The following is a 23,414-nucleotide window of genomic DNA, read 5'->3' as shown; positions in this document are numbered from 1 at the left end:
AAAAAATACAAATTACCTGAGGAAAGTACAATGTTTCTTTCTGACTCATCCTATGCGACTGTGCAAACATTAGTGCGCCAGGTCGGAACCATTTCCCAAATCATTGTCCTCCTTAGACTTGGCCATCATTGCTTGTGCTCCAGTTTCAATTGGTGCTGGGCTTCAGCACTTCTGACATCCAACTTGTAGGGGTAGTCACTCCTGGGCTGGAAACCCCTACTGTTTTGTAAGGAAGGTGGCTGAGGTACCTGGGTGGTGTTGTCAGGTGCAATAAAAGAAAATTAAATATTACCTCTTTTATTCCTCAGTTTACATCTTGTTGCTGTATCTTCCATGGGGGCTGTTGGCTTCGTAAGCCGAAGTGGAATTTACCAAATCCAGAGGCAGACTCAGGGCTGCTGAAGATTGCTGCATCAGCCCTGTGTGCAAGCCGGTGACTTAGTGTGTGGCAGGTTGCCCACTTGTTTGTTTGGAAAGCCATTCCAGTTGGCTGGTCTGCTAAAGATGAGCATGCGATCGGTGTGTGTGTGTGTGTGTGTGTGTGTGTGTTTGGCTCAAAAGCCGTCCTGAGAGCGATGTCAGATGCCTTGCCGAATGGCAATCCTGGCCCTCTGTTTTGGTAAGCTGTCTGACCCGGTAAGCTGTCTGACCCGAACTGCTTCAGAGCAGTTGTTGCCCTGAAGTGGAACAGTGTTGGTACACTCAGGGACTACCCATCAGTGGCAGCTTTATTACTGGTAGCTGGTTCATAGTCATCCGAGGATATGGATCAGTTGTCATCACATCAGGCAATGAGCGTATGACCAACAGCTAAAAAATCTCACGCAAGATGTTACAATATAATGAACAGAGAATCGAATGCGGACAACATGAATGCCATCGACCCTGCTGATTGACTGACTCTAGGCTAGTGGTGTGGAGATTTCATGGCATTGAGGAGCAGCTCTGCTGAAGTCATTTGTAATGACTGAATCAGTCTCGCTCATTACAAGTCGTCAGTGGTCTTAAGTTTTGCTGAATTGGCTTAATCAATTTGCTTCAGTATCTTAACTGCTTCATCAAACCCCTTTTAGGTGTTTGATGCATCCTGCTTCGTACATTATGTTATAAGAGCAAGGGGAGCAGGTTGGTTTGCGCTGGTCAAGTGTTTCCATTGAGCTCGCTCACACTCATACTCAGAAGTGTTGATGTCATATTCTTGGTGGCCGACTAACGGTGTTGAAATGTTTTGTCTAGCAGCTGGCTCGTGCTGATACTACCGTGTGCTTGAGCAAAGCCAGATTGTAGGTGCTTCATAAAATTTTCTCACTGCCATTCCCTTACTACCCAGATGAGTAATATTTTTAAGAAAATTGTATTAACATAAACATTTGTACTAAAGTAGTTTAAAGATACTCCTGTTACAATGTACTTCTCCACAAACAAGATTAATCTTGGTCATCAATTGTGTCACACAGTAAACACTAACAATCCCCTAGTAGAATATAGTAGAGTATAAAAATTACAATGCTTTTAGACTTAGCCACTATAAAACATCTACAATAGCTAACCATTTGCAATGGAAGAGACATACTGAATCACATCCACACCAACCTCACTTACTTCACAAAACAGCTAATGAAAGAAGCTAAATCTCATAGAACAACTTGAAATATTTATGCAGAAAGAAAAATTTCCAAAGACTTTACAAATGATCTAACTGATTTCAACATCCATAATTTCTTAAATAAGTATACAGACTTTTTTTTCCAAAAAAGACCTAAATCTAACAATTTTAAGCATATACAGCATACAAGTCACTTCTACAATCCACAGAGTGCTATCAAACTACAGTGATGTCTTACAGTAAAAAATGTTTGTATACATTTACAATTTGATATGTTTATATTTTTGTATTGTACAGAGGTATTAAAAATGTTAACACATGAAAGAAAAACTGGAATAATGTGCCAGACCTTTGCATAAGGGGCACAGAGCCATGTGGAGAAAAGGTAAGTAAACTGTTTACTCAAAAGTAATCACCAAAGCTGTTAATACATTTATCCCACTGGGAGACAAGATGGCCAACGCCTTCATGGAAAAATGTATGCAGCAGCCTACAAAACCATAATTGTACCCAGGCATGCATCTCTTCGTCCAATGCAAATCAACAACTACAAACACCTTTCTTCAAGGTTGAAAAATATGGAAATTGCTTGGGGAGTAGTCAGGATTGTATACGGGATGTGTAAGGGCTTTCCAGCAAAACTTCTGCAGTGTAGTCAAAAAAATCTTGGTAACATGTAGGTGCGCCCACAAAGAGGCATATTACTAAAGATTACAGGTAATGTGACTTACATAAGTCACCAGTATTAATTAGCAATATTTTCTGTATCTGGATTTAAATAACTTCTTGTGAGGGAGGGGGGTGGTGTATAGCAGACCTCCCCCCTCCCCGTCTCTCCTCTCTCTCTCTCTCTCTCTCTCTCTCTCTCTCTCACACACACACACACACACACACACACACATACGCACACACATGTATGTGCTATGCCCCTACGCGATGTCAGCTGAAAGCACAATTCCAGTTCTGCAATTTGGCAGGTGGACTGTGTTGGGGATGGGGGTCGTGTTGGGTGGGATCCGTACAGGGAGGGGGAGGGGTTGTGGATGTCTGACTAGTGGCTCGGAGGGAGGTAGACAGTTTGCTGGCTAGGAATGCGGGACGGAAGGTGACATGTGCACATGCCATACATGCGATGCATGAGTGTTGGAGACAGCAGTGAATGGCAGGTAGGGACTTGAAGTTTAGAGGGAGATAAGGTGGAGGAAGGGGAACTGTCAGATGGAAGGTATGGGGGCAGTGGGTTATCGGAGACTGAGGCCAGGGCAATCACAGTGAGCAAAGGATGTGTTGCAAGGATAACTCACATCTGTGCAATTCAGAAAAGCTGGTAGAGGAGGGGAGGATGCAGATGGCCCAGATTCTGAAACAGCCGTTGAAATCAAGCATCCTATGTTCAGATGCATGATGTACCACATGGTGGTTCACTTTGCTCTTCATCACAGTTTGGCAGTGGCATTTCATCCTGGTTAACAGCTGGTTGGTAGTCAATACCAATATAAAACACTGTGTATGATTGCAGTAGAGCTGGTATGTGGCGGCTGCTTTCACAGGTGGCCCGGCCTCTTCTGGGGTAGGATAAGCCTGTTACATGACTGAACAGGAAGAGCTGAGTGGGTGGACAGAGCAGGTCTTCCATCAACGACTTCTATGTCTACATACATATTCCACAAACCTCGTATGGTGCACAGCGGAGGGTACCTTGTATCACTACTAGTCATTTCCTCTCCTACTGCACTCGTAAATAGAACCAGGGATGTCTAAAAGCCTCCATACAAGCCCTTATCTCTCACATCTTATCTTCATGATCCTTAAGCAAAATGTATGTTGATGGCAATAGAATCATTCTGCAGTCAGCCTCAAATGCCGCTTCTCTAAATCTGTGCACTAGTGCTTTGTGGAAAGATCATTATCTTCCCTCTGGAGATTCCCATTTGATTTCACAAAACTTGTACGCTGACCGAACCTATCAGTAACAAATCTAGCAGCTAACCTCTGAACTGCTTTGATGACTTCCTTTAATGCATTCTGGTGGGGATCCCAAACTCTCTAACAGTACTCAAGAATGGGGCACAGTAGCATTTGATATGCAAGTTACCTGTATGACATCAACTACAAATTTGGTCTTGTGCATTTATACAGTCACTCAATGATGACACCTTCCCATACACCATAGCATCATCATCAAATAGTCTAAATTGATGCTCACCCTGTCCATCCGGTTATTTAAGTGTACAGAGAATCTGTCAGTCTTTCCTGGAGCATCCTGATGTTTCTCTCGTCTCTGATGAACACTCACCACTGACGCACACATACTAGGTCCTATTACTTAAAATGTCTTTAAGCCACTCGTATATATGGGAACCTAAACCATACGCTCAGGCCTTCGTCAACAATTTACAGTGGGGCATTGTGTCAAATACTTTCCAGAAATCTAGGAATATGGGATCTGCCTATCCTCCAGCCATGGTTTACAGGATGTCATGTGAGAAAAGGGCAAGCTGTGTTTCTAAATCTGTGCTGATTTGTGGACAGAAGCTTTTCTGCCTCAAGGAATGATATGATCCCTGTGGTAAGTGATTGGGATTGGGAGTGGCATAGTGAGGGTCTCGGTTGCTGTGGAGGTTGTCTGGGCAACGGATCTCATGGTGGGGTGGGAAAGATCTGGGTGAGATGTACTCATTTCAGAACACAACAATAGATTATCAAACCCCTCACTAAGGATGTGGTGCAGTTGTTCCAGTTCAAGATAGTATTGGGTGATGAAGGGAGTGTTCCTTTGTAGGTGGTTCTTGGGTGTAGCGGAGGATTGGGGCGTGTGGGATATGGCACAGGAAATCTGTTTGTGGACTAGGTCTGGGAGATTATGCCTGTCTTGAAAGCTTCTATGAGACACTCAGCATATTGAGCAAAGGAGTTCTTATCACCACAGATATGCTTTTTCTGGGTGGCCAGGCTTTCTGGGAGAGATTCTTTGGTGTGGAAAGGATGGACGCTGTCAAAATGCAAGTACTGTTGGTGGTCAAAAAATAAATAGAGATGTGGATGGAGCCATCAGAGAGGAGGTCAGTGTCCAGGAAGGTGGTACACTGGGTTGAGGAGGACCAAGTGAAACAAATGAAACAGAAGATGTTGAGGTTGGAAGAAATGAGGACAGGATGTCTTGGTCCCGAGTCCAGATCACAAAGATATCATCAATGAACCAGAATCAGACCAGAGATTTGGGGTTTGGGGAGGCTAGGAAGGTCATGGTCCATAAACAGGTTAGCATAAGAGAGTGGCATGCCAGTGCCCATGGCTGTGCTGTGGATTTTGTTTTTTGGAAACTTTCCCTTCAAAGAAGAAGTAACTGTGTATTAGGATAAGTCAGTAAGATGTATGAGGAATGAGGTAGTTGGTTTGGTGTCTGAAGAACACTGGGACAGGTAGTGCTCAACAGTGGCAAGACCATGGGTATGAGAGACGTTGGTGTGTAGGAAAGTGGCCAAGACCATGGGCATGAGGGACGTTGGTATATAGGAAAGTGGCACTAACAGTGAGGAGTAGGGACATACAGGAGTGGGGATGATGAAGAGTTGGTAAAGGAAATGGCTGGTATCTTTGACATGGGAGGCTAGATTTTGGACAATTGGTTGGACCATGGTCAATGAGGACCAAAATCTTTCAGCGGGGGAACAATGAACAGATATGATGGAGCTTTCAGGATTGTTAGGTTTGTGGATTTTGGGGAGCATGTAGGAGATGGGTGTGCAGGGTGTCACAGGGGTAAGGAGAAAAAAGGATTTAGGGGAGAGGTTCTGGGCAAGGGCCTAAGGTTGCTGATTAGTAGCATAAGGATATCATATAGAACAAAACTGGAATTATATCAAAATGTTAAAGGTAGTCACAATCTAGCTACAGCAGCACATTACAAACAGTACTGTAAGGTGCTTAAAAATGTTATTAGGAAAGCAAAGAGTATGTGGTATGCAAATAGAATAGCTATTCACAGGATAACATTAAAACCATATGGTCAGTTGTGAAGGAAGTGTCTGGTCAGCAGCACAAGGACGATGATATAAAGTCAGTACAAATATTTCTGTTACTGATAAATCACCTATACATACAGTATTTAATAATCATTTTCTGAGCATTGATGAATTAAATAAAAAATTAGTTTCTACAGGGAATCATATAACTCTCTTGGCAAATGCCTTTCCAAGATTGATGTCCAAAATACTTCTCTGTGATACTGACAAGGGGGAGATTGAGTCAATAATTAAATTACTGAAGACTAAGGACTTTCACGGATATGATGGAGTGCCTAGTAGAATATTAAAGTACTGTGCTGCACATGTTAGCCCTGTACTTAGCCATATTTGTAATTTTTCCTTTAAGACTGGTCAGTTTTCTGAATGATTAAAGTACTCAGTGGTAGGGCCGCTTTATAAAATGGGACAACGTAGACAATTTTAGACCTATTTCTATGCCATCAGTGTTTGCTCAGTTACTGAAAAGCCTATGTATGTAAGGATAATGGATCATTTTATATCACATGATTTGCTATCAAATGTACAGTTCAGCTTTAGAAGTCGTTTAACAACTGAAAATGCTATATTCTCTTTTCTCTGTTAGGCACTGGATGGGTTAAACAAAAGGTTTCGAATGCTAGGCACATTTTTTGATTTAACTAAGGCGTTTGATTCTATTGATCACAAAATATTGTTCCAGAAGTTTGACCATTATGGAATAAGGGGAGTAGCTCACAGTTGGTTCACCTCTTACTTTAGCAACAGACAACAAAAGGTCATTATTCACAGTGCTGAGAATGCCTGTGATGTATGGGTCTGAGTGGGGTGCGGTCAAGTGTGGGGTACCCCAGTGATCAGTGTTGGGGCCACTTCTGTTCCTTATTTATAAAAATGATATGCCCTCTAGTATTATAGGTAACTCTAAAATATTTATGTTTGCTGATGACACTAGCTTGGTAGTAAAGGATGTTCTGTGCAACATAGGCTCGGTTTCAAATAGTGCAGTTCATGACATAAGTTCATGGCTTGTAGAGAATAAACTAAAGCTGAATAACAGTAAGACTCAGTTTTTACAGTTTCTAACACACAATTCAACAAAACCCGACATTTTAATGTCACAAACTGGGCATATGATTAGTGAAACTGAACAGTTCAAATTTCTAGGTTTTCAGATAGATAGTAAACTGTCATGAAGGGCCCACATTCAGGATCTTGTTCAAAGCTGCCGTTTTTACTATTCGAATGGTATCTGAAGTGAGTGATTGTTTGACACGGAAATTAGTTTACTTTGCTTATTTTCATTTGCTTATGTCACATGGTTTTATCTTTTGGGGTAACTCTTCCCATTCTAAAAGGATATTTTTGGCTCAGAAATGGGCGGTTCGGGCAATAAGTGGTGTAATTTCACAAACCTCATGTCAACCTGTTCATGAGTCTGGGTATTTTGACATTGGCCTCTCAATATATATATTCCTTACTGTCATTTCTTGTAACAACATTAGCTTATTCCAAGAACAAGCAGCTTTCACTCAGTTAATACTCAGCAGAAATCAAACCTGCATTTGGATTGGGCTTCCTTAACTCTTGTGCAGAAAGGTGTGTAGTATACTGCTGTAACCATTTTCAACAAGCTACCACTAGAAATCAAAAATCTTAGCAGTAATACACACACTTTCAAATCGAAACTGAAGAGTTTCCTCATGGGTCACTCCTTCTATTCTGTTGAGGAGTTCCTTGAAAAATTAAACTGATTCTTGCTATATTGTTGATTGCATTGAACTTATGGCTAGATTTTTTTCAGTTTCATAAACATTTTATTTTTATCTGTTATTACTTTTATGTTGTTATTTCATGTACTGACACATTCCATGACTTTGGAGATTTGCTCCTCAATTTGGTCCTACAGAACTTGACGTGTAAATAAATAAATAATGAGACAATATTCCACAAGTTGTGAAGGGATTTTATGGACAACCTGTATTTTATTCAAACATTATGAATTACCTCAAAGAAAATGCTCTATTGAAACACAGTCAGCACAGATTTAGAAGACATTATTCTTATGAAACTCAGCTAACTCTTTACTCACACAAAGTGATGAGTGCTGTCAATAAGGGATTTCAAATTGATTTCTAGATTTCTTTCGACAATCATAGGATTGCAAACCTCTTGTGAGATACATTGTCGAAAGAAATCTAGAAATCAATTTGAAATCCCTTATTGACAGCACTCATCACTTTGTGTGAGTAAAGAGTTAGCTGAGTTTCATAAGAATAATGTCTTCTAAATCTGTGCTGACTGTGTTTCAATAGAGCATTTTCTTTGAGGTAATTCATAATGTTTGAATAAAATACAGGTTGTCCATAAAATCCCTTCACAACTTCAAAATTTTATTACAGTGGCAGGTGTTGATATATTTTAACAAAATTTCTTTTATTAAATAAATGTTGTGTGACTAGGGCCTCCCATTGGGTAAACCATTTGCCAGGTGCAAGTCTTTCGATTTGACGCCACTTCGGCGACTTGCGTTTCAATTTGTAATCACTGCTTACTAAAGTTTTTATATATAATTAAATTTTGTGTTTCAGATGTTTTGTTGATGGAAGGAACTGAATCTCTATAAAATGGCAACTTCTCACGACAATGTGTGTCCTAGTTTATTGAAACAAAACCGGATGTTCAGACTTAACGAAACTTCAGAACGAAGTTTGGAAGAGCTCCATCATCGCGCCCTTCAATCTGTGCGTGGCACAAAAAATTTATGGAGACAGGGACAGTGTTGGATAAAGGGAGGAGCAAGCAACTGAGAACGTCTGAGGAAAACATCGACAATGTTTTAAACAAATTGACTTGTTCACTTACGAAGTCCATGTTTTTGGTGAATGCGTGATAGATGTCACTGGGCTTAACACCCCCAATTGATGGGCAAATCACCATCTACAGTGCCACATGCCCTCACTTCACGAGACACTGTGGAGAGGTTTGGGATTAAATCTGGGAGACTGGCAAAAAGTCTGGTGATCAAGAATTTTACGCCACCATTTCTCCTACCCTTGCTGGTTGACTTTCTTTCACCAGCAGGATTCAAATCGGATAACCTTCGAGTTGAGTGCCACTACACATTCATGCATTAGCAACTTCCTCTCCGGAGGCAGGTTGATTGGACGATGTTTTTGATATATTGACTATGTAACTGGATGTACTGACTTTGAACTTCATGACATTACTTGTCAGGTATGTAGTAATCTATGGAGCAAGTAATAAATCACATTCGCGTTTCAGCCAACAGTTGTTCACTGGTGTTGGTCCACCATCATTTGATACAGGATATTTTTTCTACTTTTGTTGCAGTTTCACGTTGCAAATGCTTTCCATTATAAATGTAATAGTAGTAATAGTGCATTGTCAATCAATAAATATGCTATTATCTGTCAACAAATAACTAATTACAATGTATGATAATGCAATTCAACTTTCTTATGCCACAATTTTAACTGATAGACAAACAGAAAAATGTGAAAATGTACTTACATATTTTTCCAAATATAGTGACTGGTTATCAAGAAGAGCCTTCACCATTCTCATGAGGTATATGAGAAGTGCAAGGTTATTCTGCACGACATTGACTTTAACACCTTCAGAAATGAAAGTGCACATACGTGGCAGCATTTCATGCAAACCAGGATCCGATGCTAAGCTTTGCAATGCTTCCTGAAATATTATGCACAGATATTGAATGCATATGAACTTAGAAGAGTTAATGAAATTATATTTTAATAAATTTGCATTATTATCATTGATATTATTTTTTAGAACACAAGAACGGCTAAGAAACTGGTAAAATATGTATTTCTGCAGTGGAGTGTGCTGTGTGTCTTGACACCTAACGTTATACGATGCCCGTGTGAAAATTATTTTTTATTCAGTTTAGCAACCAATGTTAGTATCAGAGCAGACAAAGAAAGAGAAGAAAATAAATAAATCACAAGCCTCTAATGGTAATTACATAAATGATCTGCATAAAAAATCTGAAACAGCCATACTTTAAACACTTTTCAAGAGGTGAAGTAGTCCGGCACATGTCTCATTGTTAAAACTGATATACAAAGTTTTCATTAGAAGGTAGTTTGTACTCTTGAAAGGGAAGACAATATTTAAATATTGACTTACTGCTCGTCTTGTTTCATCTGAACCAACACAAGCTTCTGTGATTTCTTTGTAGTACAACTGTTGCTCGACAGATAGTTCATGAGTAGCCAACTGCTTCACATGAACAGTTTCAACATTACGAAGTTTCTGCACACTGAAAGATTAAATATTAGTAACATTATTAGTTCAAAATCATTAAAAACAGACTTTCAAAACTAGAGATTATATTGGAAATATTCTGCATTATTGATTATTAAGCATCTCTGAATAGTTGTACATAAAACACATTAATAATAAATTTCAATGGTCTTTCCAAAAATTAATTGATGCTGTATGATCATACAATGTAGGCTTTCACGGCCGGTGTTGTCTTCAGTTAAAACTTCCAGGCTGAGAGGCCGTGGTCAATGTATAAAATTTCTACCTAACGTTTTGTCTCCATCTATGGGAGACATCTTCTGAGGTCGGCAGTAGCCAGACGACCTCAGAAGATGTCTCCCGCAGATGGAGATGAAATGTTAGGTTGAAATTTTATACATTGACCACGGCCTCTCAGCCCGAAAGGTTTAACTGAAGAATGATGCTGTATGGTTTTATGTAATAGATTCTATATGGATAACAACAAAGCACTCAATTTTTTGCCACAGTGTCTTAGAGCATGACATATTTCAACAAATGAGTGATGAAAATCACATATTTTAGGATGTTATGCTGCATACACTCAAAGAAAGCTACGTTTTTTTCCGTATGAGTGTATGTTTTGCAAAACTTGGTTAATCTGTCAGACTGAGTTAATCAGAACATGTTATATGTCATGCCACAAAGGCAATGTTTTGCTGGAAAATTTCACTCTGTGTAGCCTCATAAAAGCACAGCAATGAGTTACGATATCTGTCAGCAAACAAAAATGTCAACAAAAGAACACATAATTGTCTGACACTATAATAAATAGGTGTTTTGTCTGGTGACATATACATAAGCATATGTAAATACTTTGTACATCAATGTATACTCCATGACAGAGGCTACCTTGTGACAGTATTCGTCCCATCATTTCCAACTCCATCAAAGAAATGCAAATGAGAAAAAAAAAATTGCATTTTTCTGTAGGTGTACTAAACTCTTATCATCTTGTTTGTGTGATCAATCCAGAAGATATACAATGAAAGCAGATGAACTGTATCATCTGCCTTCAATACTGGCTTCTCAAACTTCAGTGACTTGCAAAACCAATGTTCTTTCTCTTTCTCTCTCTCTCTCTCTCTCTCTCTCTCTCTCTCTCTCTCACACACACTCACTCTCTCTCATGTACAATTCTTGATCCATTCTGTAATATTCTAGATGTGCACTTCTGAATTCTTTCATTCTTCTCCTTTAATCTCACTTTCTAGGGATCTCAAACACTTGAGAAATATTGAAGAGCAAGTCAGAAAGAGGCAACTCTTTTCCCAAACTCTCCCAATAAAATGAAGTTGTTCATTTGTCCTCTCTACGCATGATTTTTAGTTATTCATCAACATCATACCATTACTACCAGATATATTTATTGATATGACTGAATGCTGCAACAAAATGAATTCAGAATGCTTTATTCAAAACTTATTAGGTTTTTCACTCCTGCTCATTATATATTATCTGCTTTTATGCACAATTAAAGGAAGTTTCCATTCATCATAACTAGAGGACGTCCTGTTTAAAATGTCCTGAATTTCTCTACTATTATTTGAGGGTGAAACATTCCTGCACACAACAGTTTTCAATATAAATGACTTTAAAATCAGATACAAGCCCTTTTTTTTATTAATACTAAGCCAAAACACTAATAAGTTATTCCTTAAAGGTTAAGTAACTACATGGAACATGATGTGAGAAGAGCTGGAAATATTACCCTGGTGCTGTCAGTTTCCCTGCTGCATCTGTTTTGTTTTTGTTTGGCTTCTTGAGTTTACTAACAGGATCAATGCTTTCCACTTTCTGTACTTCTTTTGAAACTGGTGGTGGATTCTCAGGAATAGTTGGCTGGACTCCCTCTATGCACAGCCAGTGGGCTGAAACACAGGGGAAGATAAGACAAAATACAAATTAAAACAATGCATAAACACATATTGGTCTTAAGAGATTTCTTCATTAAACAATAAAAAGTGATTTTTTTTTCATTTTTCATGCTCCTATTGGTTGTAAGGTAGCATTTACAATCAATATGAGCACTTATATGTCCATCTAAAACACTGTATTTGAGTCATTTCATTGGTGTAACCAGTTTCATTAGACACAGTGCCACCTGTGCCATCTAACTCACTACAAATTTCTGCATGAGTTTTTATATAAAAATGATAAACAGTTATTTGTATACCCATATGAAGGCCCACTGCTGAACAGTAGCTTTGGCAAGTTTGGCCACCCAGCTGTTGGCGCATGATTTGGTACAACATGGCCAGCTTCAATGGCTGCTTCATAATAAACACAGTATTTGATTTCTATGTTTATATGATAACAAACCAATAGACAAATGAATCAAAGACCAGGGTAGCAGCAGAAGTTCCATGATTACCAGCCTGAAATTAGTTTTTCTTCTTAATTTATTCACCATATTATATTTAAATGCATGTTCAATTATTTGATAAGGGCTTCAATGCTTGCAACAAGGAGTTCATGTAGCACTGTCTCATCCGAATGCCCTCTCAGGCTAGGGCCTGTTATTAAAATGCCCTCCACCCAGATGATTTTTAAGGGGATCCAACTGACGAAAATCACTGGGTTCTATCAAGGATGTATGGAAGGTGTTCCAAGAATCCCCAACTAAACATGTCTAGTAACCTTTTTTTTTTTTTTTTAAGCTACTGAGTGTCTCTCCTGCAGAGTCTTCCACTGGAGTTTATCTATCATCTCCGTAACGCTTTCGCGATTACTAAATGATCCTGTAACGAAGCGCGCTGCTCTCCGTTGGATCTTCTCTATCTCTTCTAGCCACCCTATCTGGTACGGATCCCACACTGCTGAGCAGTATTTAAGCAGTGGGCGAACAAGCGTACTGTAACATACTTCCTTTGTTTTCGGATTGCATTGCCTTAGGATTCTTCCAATGAATCTCAGTCTGGCATCTGCTTTACCGACAATCAACTTTATATGATCATTCCATTTTAAATCACTCCTAATGCGTACTCCCAGATAATTTATGAAATTAACTGCTTCCAGTTGCTGACCTGCTATTTTGTAGCTAAATGATAAGGGATCTATCTTTCTATGTATTCACAGCACATTACACTTGTCTACATTCAGATTCAATTGCCATTCCCTGCACTATGCGTCAATACGCTGCAGATCCTCCTGCATTTCAGTACAATTTTACATTGTTACAACCTCTCGATACACAACTGCATCATCTGCAAAAAGCCTCAGTGAACTTCCGATGTCATCCACAAGGTCATTTATGTATATTGTGAATAGCAACGGTCCTATGACACTCCCCTGCAGCACACCTGAAATCACTCTTACTTCGGAAGACTTCTCTCCATTGAGAATGACATGCTGCGTTCTGTTATCTAGGAACTCTTCAATCCAGTCACACAATTGGTCTGATAGTCCATATGCTCTTACTTTGTTCAATAAACGACTGTGGGGAACTGTATCGAACACCTTGCGGATGTCAAGAAACACTGCCAGGAGTCCATGTAGTTCGCAGCAAATGGCTTGTCACAGTTCAGTTCAGCGTGGCTACTCAAATGTTGGAAAAAACTGATAATTCCAGGTGTGAGGAAGAAGATAGTGTCACGAGGAAGAAGATAGTGTCAAGAAGCTCCTGATTTTAAATTAATGATGAGCAGAGGAGGGGGTGGGGGTGGGGGTGGGGGGGCGGGGGGAGCAGAATGCTGCAGTAATGACTTTTGTTTCCTCTCAGCAGTAGTTTAACTGCAGTTTTTAAACACTGATATTTTATATGGAATAATATTCATATAATTAACACATTTTGAAATATTACATATTTTAAAATTTGTGGTTTATGAAACTCAATAAAATTCAATTTCAATGCCAGGTTAAAAAAACAGAATTCCCTGAGATTTTATGAAATTCCATGATTTTTCCAGGTAAAATGTAATTTCCTGAGAATTCCAGGCTTCCCTGAAGAATCACCACCCTGCAGTTTACCATAAGGCTGGAATTTCAATATGTTACCTTTCCATGGAGGATCACTTTCGATCAGGATGATAGTGATCATCCTATGACTACAACTAAATGTAAAGAAGTTGTCTCATTCTTCTATGTAACACATGAGACATTGCATAGAAATGTCGAACCTCTTCTATTTCAACTCTGGAGCCAACTGGTGGGGAACCCAAGTTCATAAACTGTATGACAATTCTATCCCTTATGTATTATGATGCGTGTAATTGTATAAGACCAATCCAAGGCAGCCCCCTTGTCATTCATTGTCATACAGAGATATTTATGGATCATTATTTCCATAATTTGCAAAGTGGTTCCAGCTGGGAAATTCCGCAGGGTGGTCAGGGATGCTCACTGTTCATGATTCTTTCTTGAACTCCTGTTTTCAGTCGAACATAGCTTTCCGTGAAATACAGTTATCACCAAATATGAGACGTATTTCATGATGAATATTATCTTTGGTCAGACTCTTGAAAAACTATACTCTGTCCAAACAGGTCATGAAGGCCCACAGCCATCACTGGAAGTAGATATGGAGGGGCTTGTGGACAGCACACTGGTCTCCCAGCCATAATGTCAGTTTCTGGGGCCAAAGCCACTACTTCTCAATCAACTAACTCCTCAGTTTGCCTCACAAGGGCTGAGTGCAACCTGCTTGCCAACAGGACTCAGCAAACTGGATGGTCATCCATCCAAGGTCTAGCCCAGCCCGACAGTGGTCAACTTCGATGATCTGACGGGAAGATGCGTTACCACTGCAGTAAGGCCAGACTCTTGGCACACAGAAATCACTCTATTTTATGCTGTTCTATCCACGTACACTCCTGTAATACACTTGTCATTTTGCAGTGACTACAGTTCACCAACTGTAGAATACTACGAATCAGCTACATACCATAAGATATGGCCTTACAGTCTAGAAATACAATGATGTGAAATTTAATATGATAAGCAGTATTCTATGGTTTGCGGCTTATTTAACTATTCGCCTTCATTGGTCTATGCATCTTCCTCCATACTGTTTTTCAGCTTGTTCTTTTCTCACGATACCCTGCGAACCATGGATGAAGGGCAATAGTCAGATTCCATATTCCTTGATTTCTGGAAAGTGTTTAAGACAATGCCCCCCCCCCCGCCCCCCGCCCCCCGCCCCCCGCCCACTGCCCATTAACAATGGTCCAAGCACACAGAAATGGTTCCAGATACGTCAATGGTTTGAAGGCTCCTTAACCAAGTATGTTGCCCTCCGTAGTGAGTGTTAGTCAGAGACAACAGAATTATCAGGAGTGTCTCGGGGAAGTGCAGCAGGACTGCTCTTGATCTCTACATACATAAATGATCTGATGGGTAGGGTGAGTAGCAATCTGAAGCTACTTGCTGATGATGCTGTAATATACAGGAAAGCATATGAATGAAAGCTTGCTCTAATGCAGAAAAATGGTAACTTAATGCAGATGAGTAGGAAAAACTATCCTGCAATATTCAAATACAGTATCAGTGCCGTTCTGCATGACACAGACATGTTGCTTAAATATCTAGGCATAATGTTGCAAAGTGTTATAAAATGGAATGAGTACATAAGGAGGGATGGCGAATGGTCGACTTCAGTTTGTTGGGAGAATTTTAGGAAAGTGTAGCTCATCTACAAATGAGGCTGTGTACAGTGCACCAGAACAACACATTCTTGAGACCCACTTGAGTGTTTGGGATCCACACGAGATCAGATTCAAGGATGACAATGAAGTAATTCATAGGCATACTGCTAGATTTGTTCTTGGTAGATTCGATCAACATGTGAGTATTACGGGAATGCTTTGTGAACTCAAGTGGGAATCCCTGGAGGGAACAGGATGTTCTTCTCATGAAACACTATTGACAAAATTTAGTGAATAGGTATTGGCATCTTACTGTAGAACGATTCTACTGCTGCCAACGTCCATTTTGTGTAAGGACTGCAAAGCCAGGGTAAGAGAAATTGGGACTCATAGAGAGGTGTGTGGATCGTTGTTTTTCCCCTCATTATATTTGAGTGGAACAGGAAAAGAAATGACTAATAGTGGTACAAGGTATCCCCTGCCATGCACCATACAGTAGTTTGTGGAGTATACACTACAAGTGAAAAGTTCTCCAACACCCATAATAAAAACTATATCTTTATTTCAATGCCGAAACACATCGTACAAACTAAATAGACCCACAAAATAAATATTTTCTCTGTCATGAAGTTTAATACAATATGCGTTAGATTTTAGCCTCCTCAAAGTATCAAAGTCGTGTTCTTCAGTTCCTCACATTTCTCTTTCCTACTGTCACCCTCTGCAGAAGTCAGAAGCATGGTTGGGTTCATTTTTCTGCTGCAGAACAAACTCATGATGCACAAGTCTTTTGCCAGATGGAACTGCATTGTTTACCAGTATCCTGTGATTTCTTTAATATTCCCGTTAATTCTTCTTAGATCGTTGGCTTTATCACCTGCAAAACGTACCAACACCATGACTGATGCTCCACCGTACTTCACCATTGGCATCACACACTAACTCTTCATTTGTTCTGCACAAGATCAATGAACAAACATTCAAAGATTGCTACCGAATAATTCAGACTTAGATCTGTCTATGAACAACACCATGAACCATTGCTGTGCACTCCAGTTTTTATGTTGCTGGGCTACTGTAATCGTTTCCCCTTACTCTGTTTGCCTAATAAAGGATTTGCCTTCGAGATGAGCCCCTTTAAACCCTGTTCACAAAGATGGCAATGCACAGTTAAGACAGAGATTGAGGGAGCTCACATGTATTTACTACTTTGTGAATTTCAGGTGCAGTAGAAGTCCTCTGACATTTACTCTGCTGATCTTCCTGTATGATGCTACTTTCGGGTTTTCCAGGGAACATTAGCTTTGGCACAAGATTACTTGAACCACTGCAATGTATACACCACTGCAGATTGGACTAATCCAACTTTTGTTGCTATTGTCTACTAGAATATCTGTCCCAGTGCATATCTACAATTATGTTTTCCAATTACAATCTCCTGCTTCCATCCCATTAGGAGGTACCATGGTAAAAACCAGATCAGATATACAAATCACTGCTAGATGCACAAAATGTATTGTAAACTAATGCAAACTGATTGCTACAAAGACAGCTGAAGTAATGGGGCCTATCCGAATGGAACCATCTTAGGTAAAGGCAAGTCAATTTGTTGTGGACACATGCCCCCCTTCCATGAACCATGGTCCTTGCCATTGGTGGGGAAGCTTGCGTGCCTCGGCAATACAGATAGTTGTTCCGTAGGTACAACCACAATGGAGGGTTATCTGTTGAGAGGCAAGACAAACGATTGGTTCCTGAAGAGGGGCAACAGCCTTATCAGTATTTGCAGGGGCTACAGTCTGGATGACTGACTGATCTGGCCTCGTAACATTAACCAAAATGGCCTTGCTGTGCTGGTACTGCGAACAACTGAAAGCAAGGGGAAGCTACAGCCGTAACTTTTCCTGAGGGCATGCAGCTTTACTGTATGGCTAAACGACGATGACATTCTCTTGGGTAAAATATTCTGGAGGTAAAATAGTCCCCCACTCGGATCTCCGGGCGGGGACTACTCAGGAAGGTGTTGTTATCAGGAGAAAGAAAACTGGCATTCTACCTATCGGAGTGTGTAATGTCAGTTCCCTTAATTGGACAGGTAGGTTAGAAAATTTAAAAAGGGAAATGGATAGTTTAAAGTTAGATATAGTGAGAATTAGTGAAGTTCGGTCGCAGGAGGAACAACACTACTGGTCAGGTGAATACAGGATTGTAAATAAAAAATCAAATAGGGGTAATGCAGGAGTAGGTTTAATAATGAATAAAAAAATAGTGTGTGGGTAAGCTACTACGAACAGCATAGTGAATGCATTATTGTAGCCAAGATAGATACGAAGCCCACCCCTACCACAGCAGTACAAGTTTATATGCCAACTAGCTCCGCAGATGATGAAGAGATTGATCAAATGTATGATGAGATAAAAGAAATTATTCAGGTAGTGATGGGAGATGAAAATTTAATAGTCATGGGTGACTAGAATTCGAGAATAGGAAAAGGAAGAGAAGGAAAAGTAGCAGGTGAATTTGGAATGGGGGTAAGAAATGAAAGAGGAAACTGCCTGGTAGAATTTTGCACAGGGCATAACTTCATCATACTTAACACTTGGTTCAAGAATCATGAAAGAATGTTGTATACAAGGAAGAGGCCTGAAGATACTGGAAGGTTTCAGATAGATTATATAATGGTAAAACAGAGCTTTAGGAACCAGGTTTTAAATTGTAAGACATTTCCAGAGCAGGTGTGGACTCTGACCACAATCGATTGGTTATGAACTGTAGATTAAAACTGATGAAACTGCAAAGAGGTAGCAATTTAAGGAGATGGGACCTGGATAAACTGAAATAACCAAAGGTTGTAGAGAGTTTCAGGGAGAGCATAAGGGAACGATTGACAAGAATGGGGGACAGAAATACAGCAGAAGAAGAATGGGTAGCTTTGAGACATGAAATAGTGAAGGCAGAAGAGTATAAAGTAGGTAAAAAGACGAGGACTAGTAGAAATCCTTGGTTAACAGAAGAAATATTGAATTTAATTGATGAAACGAGAAAATATAAAAATTTAGTAAATGAAGCAGGCAACAAGTAATACAAATGTCTCAAAAAAGATATTGACAGGATGGAAACCCAGTTTTAAGCAAAGAAGAAAAATACAGGTGGAAGGTGTATATAGAGGGTCTATACAAGAGTGATGTACTTGAGAGCAATATTATGGAAACAGAAGAGGATGTAGATGAAGACGAAATGGGAGATACGATACTGAGTGAAGAGTTTGACACAGCACTGAAAGACCTAAGTCAAAACAAGGTCCCGGGAGTAGACAACATTCCATTAGAACTACTGATAGCCTTGGGAAAGCCAACCCTGACAAAACACTACCATCTAGTGAGCAAGATGTATGAGACAGGCAAAATACCCTCAGGCTTCAAGAAGAATATAATAATTCAAACAAAGCAGGTGTTGCAATATGTGAAAATTACCGAACTATCACTTTAATAAGTCACAGCTGCAAAATACTAACACGAATTCTTTACAGACGAATGGGAAAACTGGTAGAAACCGACCTCGGGGAAGATCAATTTGGATTCCGTAGAAATGTTGGAACACGTGAGGCAATACTGACCCTACGACTCATCTTAGAAGATAGATTAAGAAAAGGCAAACCTACGTTTCTCGCATTTGTAGACTTACAGAAAGCTTTTGACAATGTTGATTGGATTACTCTCTTTTAAATTCTGAAGGTGGCAGGGGCTAAATATAAGGAGCAAACAGCTATTTACAAATTGTACAGAAACCAGATGGCAGTTATAAAAGTCGAGGGGCATGAAAGGGAAGCAGTGCTCGGAAAGGGAGTGAGACAGGGTTGTAGCCTATCCCCGATGTTATTCAATCTGTATATTGAGCAAGCAGAAAAGGAAACAAAAGAAAAATTCGGAGTAGGAATTAAAATCAATGGAGAAGAAATAAAAACTTTGAGGCTTGCTGATGACATTGTTATTTTGTCAGAGGCAGCAAAGGACCTGGAAGAGCAGCTGAACGGAATGGACATTGTCTTGATAGGAGGATATAAGATGAACATCAACAAAAGCAAAATGACAATAATGGAATGTAGTCAAATTGGATGATGCTGAGAGAATTAGATTAGAAAATGAGACACTCAAAGTAGCAAAGGAGTTTTGCTATTTGGGGAGCAAAATAACTGATGGCGGTCAAAGTAGTGAGGATATAAAATGTAGACTGGCAATGGCAAGCAACGTGTTTTTGAAGAAGAGAAATTTGTTAGCATCGAGTATAGATTTAAGTGTCGGGAAGTCATTTCTGAAAACATTTGTATGGAAGTGAAAATGGACAATAAATAGTTTAGACAAGAAGAGAACAGAAGCTTTCGAAATGTGATGCTACAGAAGAATGCTGAAGATTAGATGGGTAGATCACAGCTAAAGAGGAGGTACTGAATAGAATTGGGGAGAAAACAAAGGTGCTTAGTCTTTACATTTTTATACTTGTTTCAGAATGAGGATATGATAGGATTTTCAAAACAAAATCCCTTGTGACAGATATTCACAAAGCTTCAACCAGTAGTCTATAGGTAGATGTAATAGCCGCCTTCTATCCTGCTCCCCCTTCCCAATTCTCCAGACACCTTCCCCTGAATGAAATTTTCACTCTACAGCAGAGTGTGTGCTGGTATGAAACTTCCTGGCAGATTAAAACAGGGTGCCAAACCGAGACTCGGAACTCGGGACCTTCGCCTTTCACCGGCAAGAGCTCTACCACTTGCCCACGAAAGGCAAAGATCCCGAGTTCGAGTCTCAGTCTGGCACACAGTTTTAATCTGCCACAAAGTTTCATATGAGCACACACACTGCTGCCGAGTGAAATTTTCATTCTGGAAACATCCCCCAGGCTGTGGCTAAGCTATGTCTCTGCAGGTCCTTTCTTCCAGGAGTGCTAGTTGTGTAAGATCAGCAGGAGAGCTTCTGTGAAGTTTGGAAGGTAGGAGATGAGGTACTGGTGGAATTAAAACTGAGGACGGGTCGTGTGTTGTGCTTGGGTAGCTCTGATGGTAGAGCACTTGCCCGCGAAAGGCAAAGGTCCCAAGATCAAGTCTCGATCCGGCACACAGTTTTAATCTACCAGGAAGTTTTACTCCCCTGATTTTTTCTGCCTTCAAATTTCAGTCCTCTTCCCCAATCATAATTCTTTGCCTTTTTCTCACCATTCTGTACCTTCCCACCTTCACTTCATCTACTCAGTTCAACAAACTCTTGCCCCAGTAAGGCTATGGTGGCAGGAGAATTTAGCTACACACGTGTGCCCGAGTACTGCAAGTGTGTGTTGGAAGGAAGAATGAATGTTTGAAAGATGCAGGACGATATTCAGCTGCTCAACACTTCATCCATGTGGTGAGTGATTGGGTTTTCACATACGACTGCTTATGTGAACAGTGGCATTTTATACCATCTAAAAACTGATCCTGACCTTATAATCCTACTTGCAGACAAAGGCTCCACCACCATTCCTTTGAACCGCAAGGATTACCTGGTGGAAGCAATCCATCAGCTGTCAGATACTTCCACCTACAAACCTTGCCACAGTGATCCCATTCCAGTAATTCAGCAGGATCTCCAGTCACTACTCAAATCCTTAGGCCCATCCCAGAACTCTCCCCAGAGTCCATCGCTCTCTCTACTTACTCCTACCACTACCTGCACTCCCACCTTCAACACGGTTCCTAAAGTCCATAAATCCAACCACCTTGGATGACCCATTGTGGCCATTTACTGTGCCCCCACTGAGAGAATCTCTGCTCTCGTAGACCAACACCTTCAATCTATTACCCGGAACCTATCCTTGTATATAAAAGATACCAACCATTTCCTCCACCGACTCTCTACAGTTCCTGTCTCTTTACCACATATAGTGCCCTGCTCATCACTATTGATGCCACCTCTTTACACTAACATTCCTAATGCCCATGGCCTTACTGCTATTAAACACCATCTTTCCAGATGCCCTATGGACTCCAAACCAACAACCTTCTTCTTAGTCACCATGACCGTAGTCCTCACTCACAACTACGAGGGTAATCCCAAAAGTAAGGTCTCCTATTTTTTTATAAGTACATGAACCTGTTTATTTCTACAATGGTCTACATCAGTTTACAGCTTGAACATTTGCCTACTTTTCGACGTAATCACCATTTCTGTAGATGCATTTTTGTAGACGCTGTGGCAGTTTTTGTAAGCCCATGTCATATCAGCTCGCTGCCATGCTGTTCAGAAAGTTATGAATCTCTTCTTTCACCTCGTCATCGGAGGTGAATCGCTGGGACCACAATTAATGCTGACAGGTACTGTGAGACTCTGAAAAAACTCAAATGGGCAATTCAGAACCAGAGAAGAGGAATGTTGAGCAAAGGCGTACACATTCTCCATGACAACGCTCGCCCACACATTGCTCAGAAAAAAATGTTGATCTCCTGCAACAGTTTCAGTGGAACATAATCACCCACCCACCCTATAGTCCTGACTTGGTGCCCAGTGACTATCACCTGTTTCCTGGGTTAAAAGAACATTTGGCCAGAAAGCGATTCAGCTCCGACAACGAGGTGAAAGAAGAGGTTCACAACTTTCTGAACAGCATGGCAGTGAGCTGCCACAGCATCTACAAAAGCTGCCACAGCGTCTACAAAAATGCATCAATAGAAATGGTGATTCTGTCGAAAAATAGCTAAATGTTCAAGCTGTAAACTGATGTAAACCACTGTAGAAATAAACAGGTCTATGAACTTATAAAAAAATAGGAGACCTTACTTTTGGGATTACCCTCGTATTTCTTCTTTGAAGGCATTACCTACAAACAAATCCGGGGTACGGGTATGGGTACCCACGTGGCACCATCCTATGCCAACCTATTCACGGGCCATCTAGAGGAATCCTTCCTAAAAACCCAGAATCCTAAATCCTAAACCCCTCACCTGGTTCAGATACATTGATGACATCTTTGCTATCTGGACTGAAGGTGAGGACACCCTACCCACATTCCTCCAGAACCCCAACAACTTCTCCCCCATTTGCTTCACCTGGTCCTACTCAACCCAACAAGCCACCTTCCTAGATGTTGACCTCCACCTCAGTGGTGGATACATCAGTACATCTGTCCATATCAAATCTACTAACCACCAGCAATACTACCTCCACTTTGACAGTTGGCACCCATTCCATAGCAAGAAATCCTTTCCGTACAGCCTAGCCACCAGTGGTTGTCGCATCTGCAATGACAAGCAGACCCTCTCAAAATGTACCGAGGGTGTCATTGAAGCCTTGACTGACTGTAATTATCCTCCCAACCTTGTTCAAAAACAAATCTACCATGCCTTATCGTTCCAGTCTCCCACCAACTCCCAAAGTCACACAGTCCGGCCACAGAGTAGCATTCCCCTCATAATTCAGTACCAACCGGGATTGGAGCAACTGAATTACATTCTCCGCCAGGATTTCGATTACCTCTCATGCCCTGAGATGAGAAATGTCCTGCCCATTATCCTTCCGACCCCTCCTACAGTGGTATTCCGCCGTCCACTGAACCTACACAATATACTCGTCCATCCTTACACAACCCATTCCTACCCCTCCTACAGAGGTATTCCGCCGTCCACCAAACCTACACAATATACTCGTCCATCCTTACACAACCCCTGCTCCCAGTCCCTTACATCATGGCTCATACCCCTGTAATAGACTCAGATACAAGACCTGTCCCATACATCCTCCTACAACTGCCTACTCCAGTCCGGTCACATCACCTATCCCATCAAAGGCAGAGCTACCTATGAAACCAGTCATGTGATTTACAAGCTAAGCTGCAACCACTGTGCTGCATTCTATGTAGGCATGA

At 40.6% G+C, this 23,414-nt stretch overlaps 1 protein-coding gene across 1 annotated transcript in view; it reads right to left on the bottom strand.

The window, feature by feature from the left end:
• The window catches only part of LOC126263741 (transcription initiation factor TFIID subunit 6), a 140,557-nt gene that overhangs the window by 84,409 nt on the left and 32,734 nt on the right, over positions 1-23,414 (bottom strand). The window contains exons 4-6 of the mRNA XM_049960924.1: positions 11,651-11,810; positions 9,784-9,916; positions 9,145-9,324 (exon numbers count right to left, since the gene is read on the bottom strand). Coding sequence (XP_049816881.1) covers positions 9,145-9,324; positions 9,784-9,916; positions 11,651-11,810 — 473 coding nt within the window. The remainder of the gene's footprint in view (positions 1-9,144; positions 9,325-9,783; positions 9,917-11,650; positions 11,811-23,414) is intronic.

The sequence above is a fragment of the Schistocerca nitens genome, chromosome 6 (genome assembly GCF_023898315.1).
Source record: "Schistocerca nitens isolate TAMUIC-IGC-003100 chromosome 6, iqSchNite1.1, whole genome shotgun sequence".
NCBI classification, from domain to species: Eukaryota; Metazoa; Arthropoda; class Insecta; order Orthoptera; family Acrididae; genus Schistocerca; species Schistocerca nitens.
This window is presented reverse-complemented; position numbering and strand designations above follow the sequence as displayed.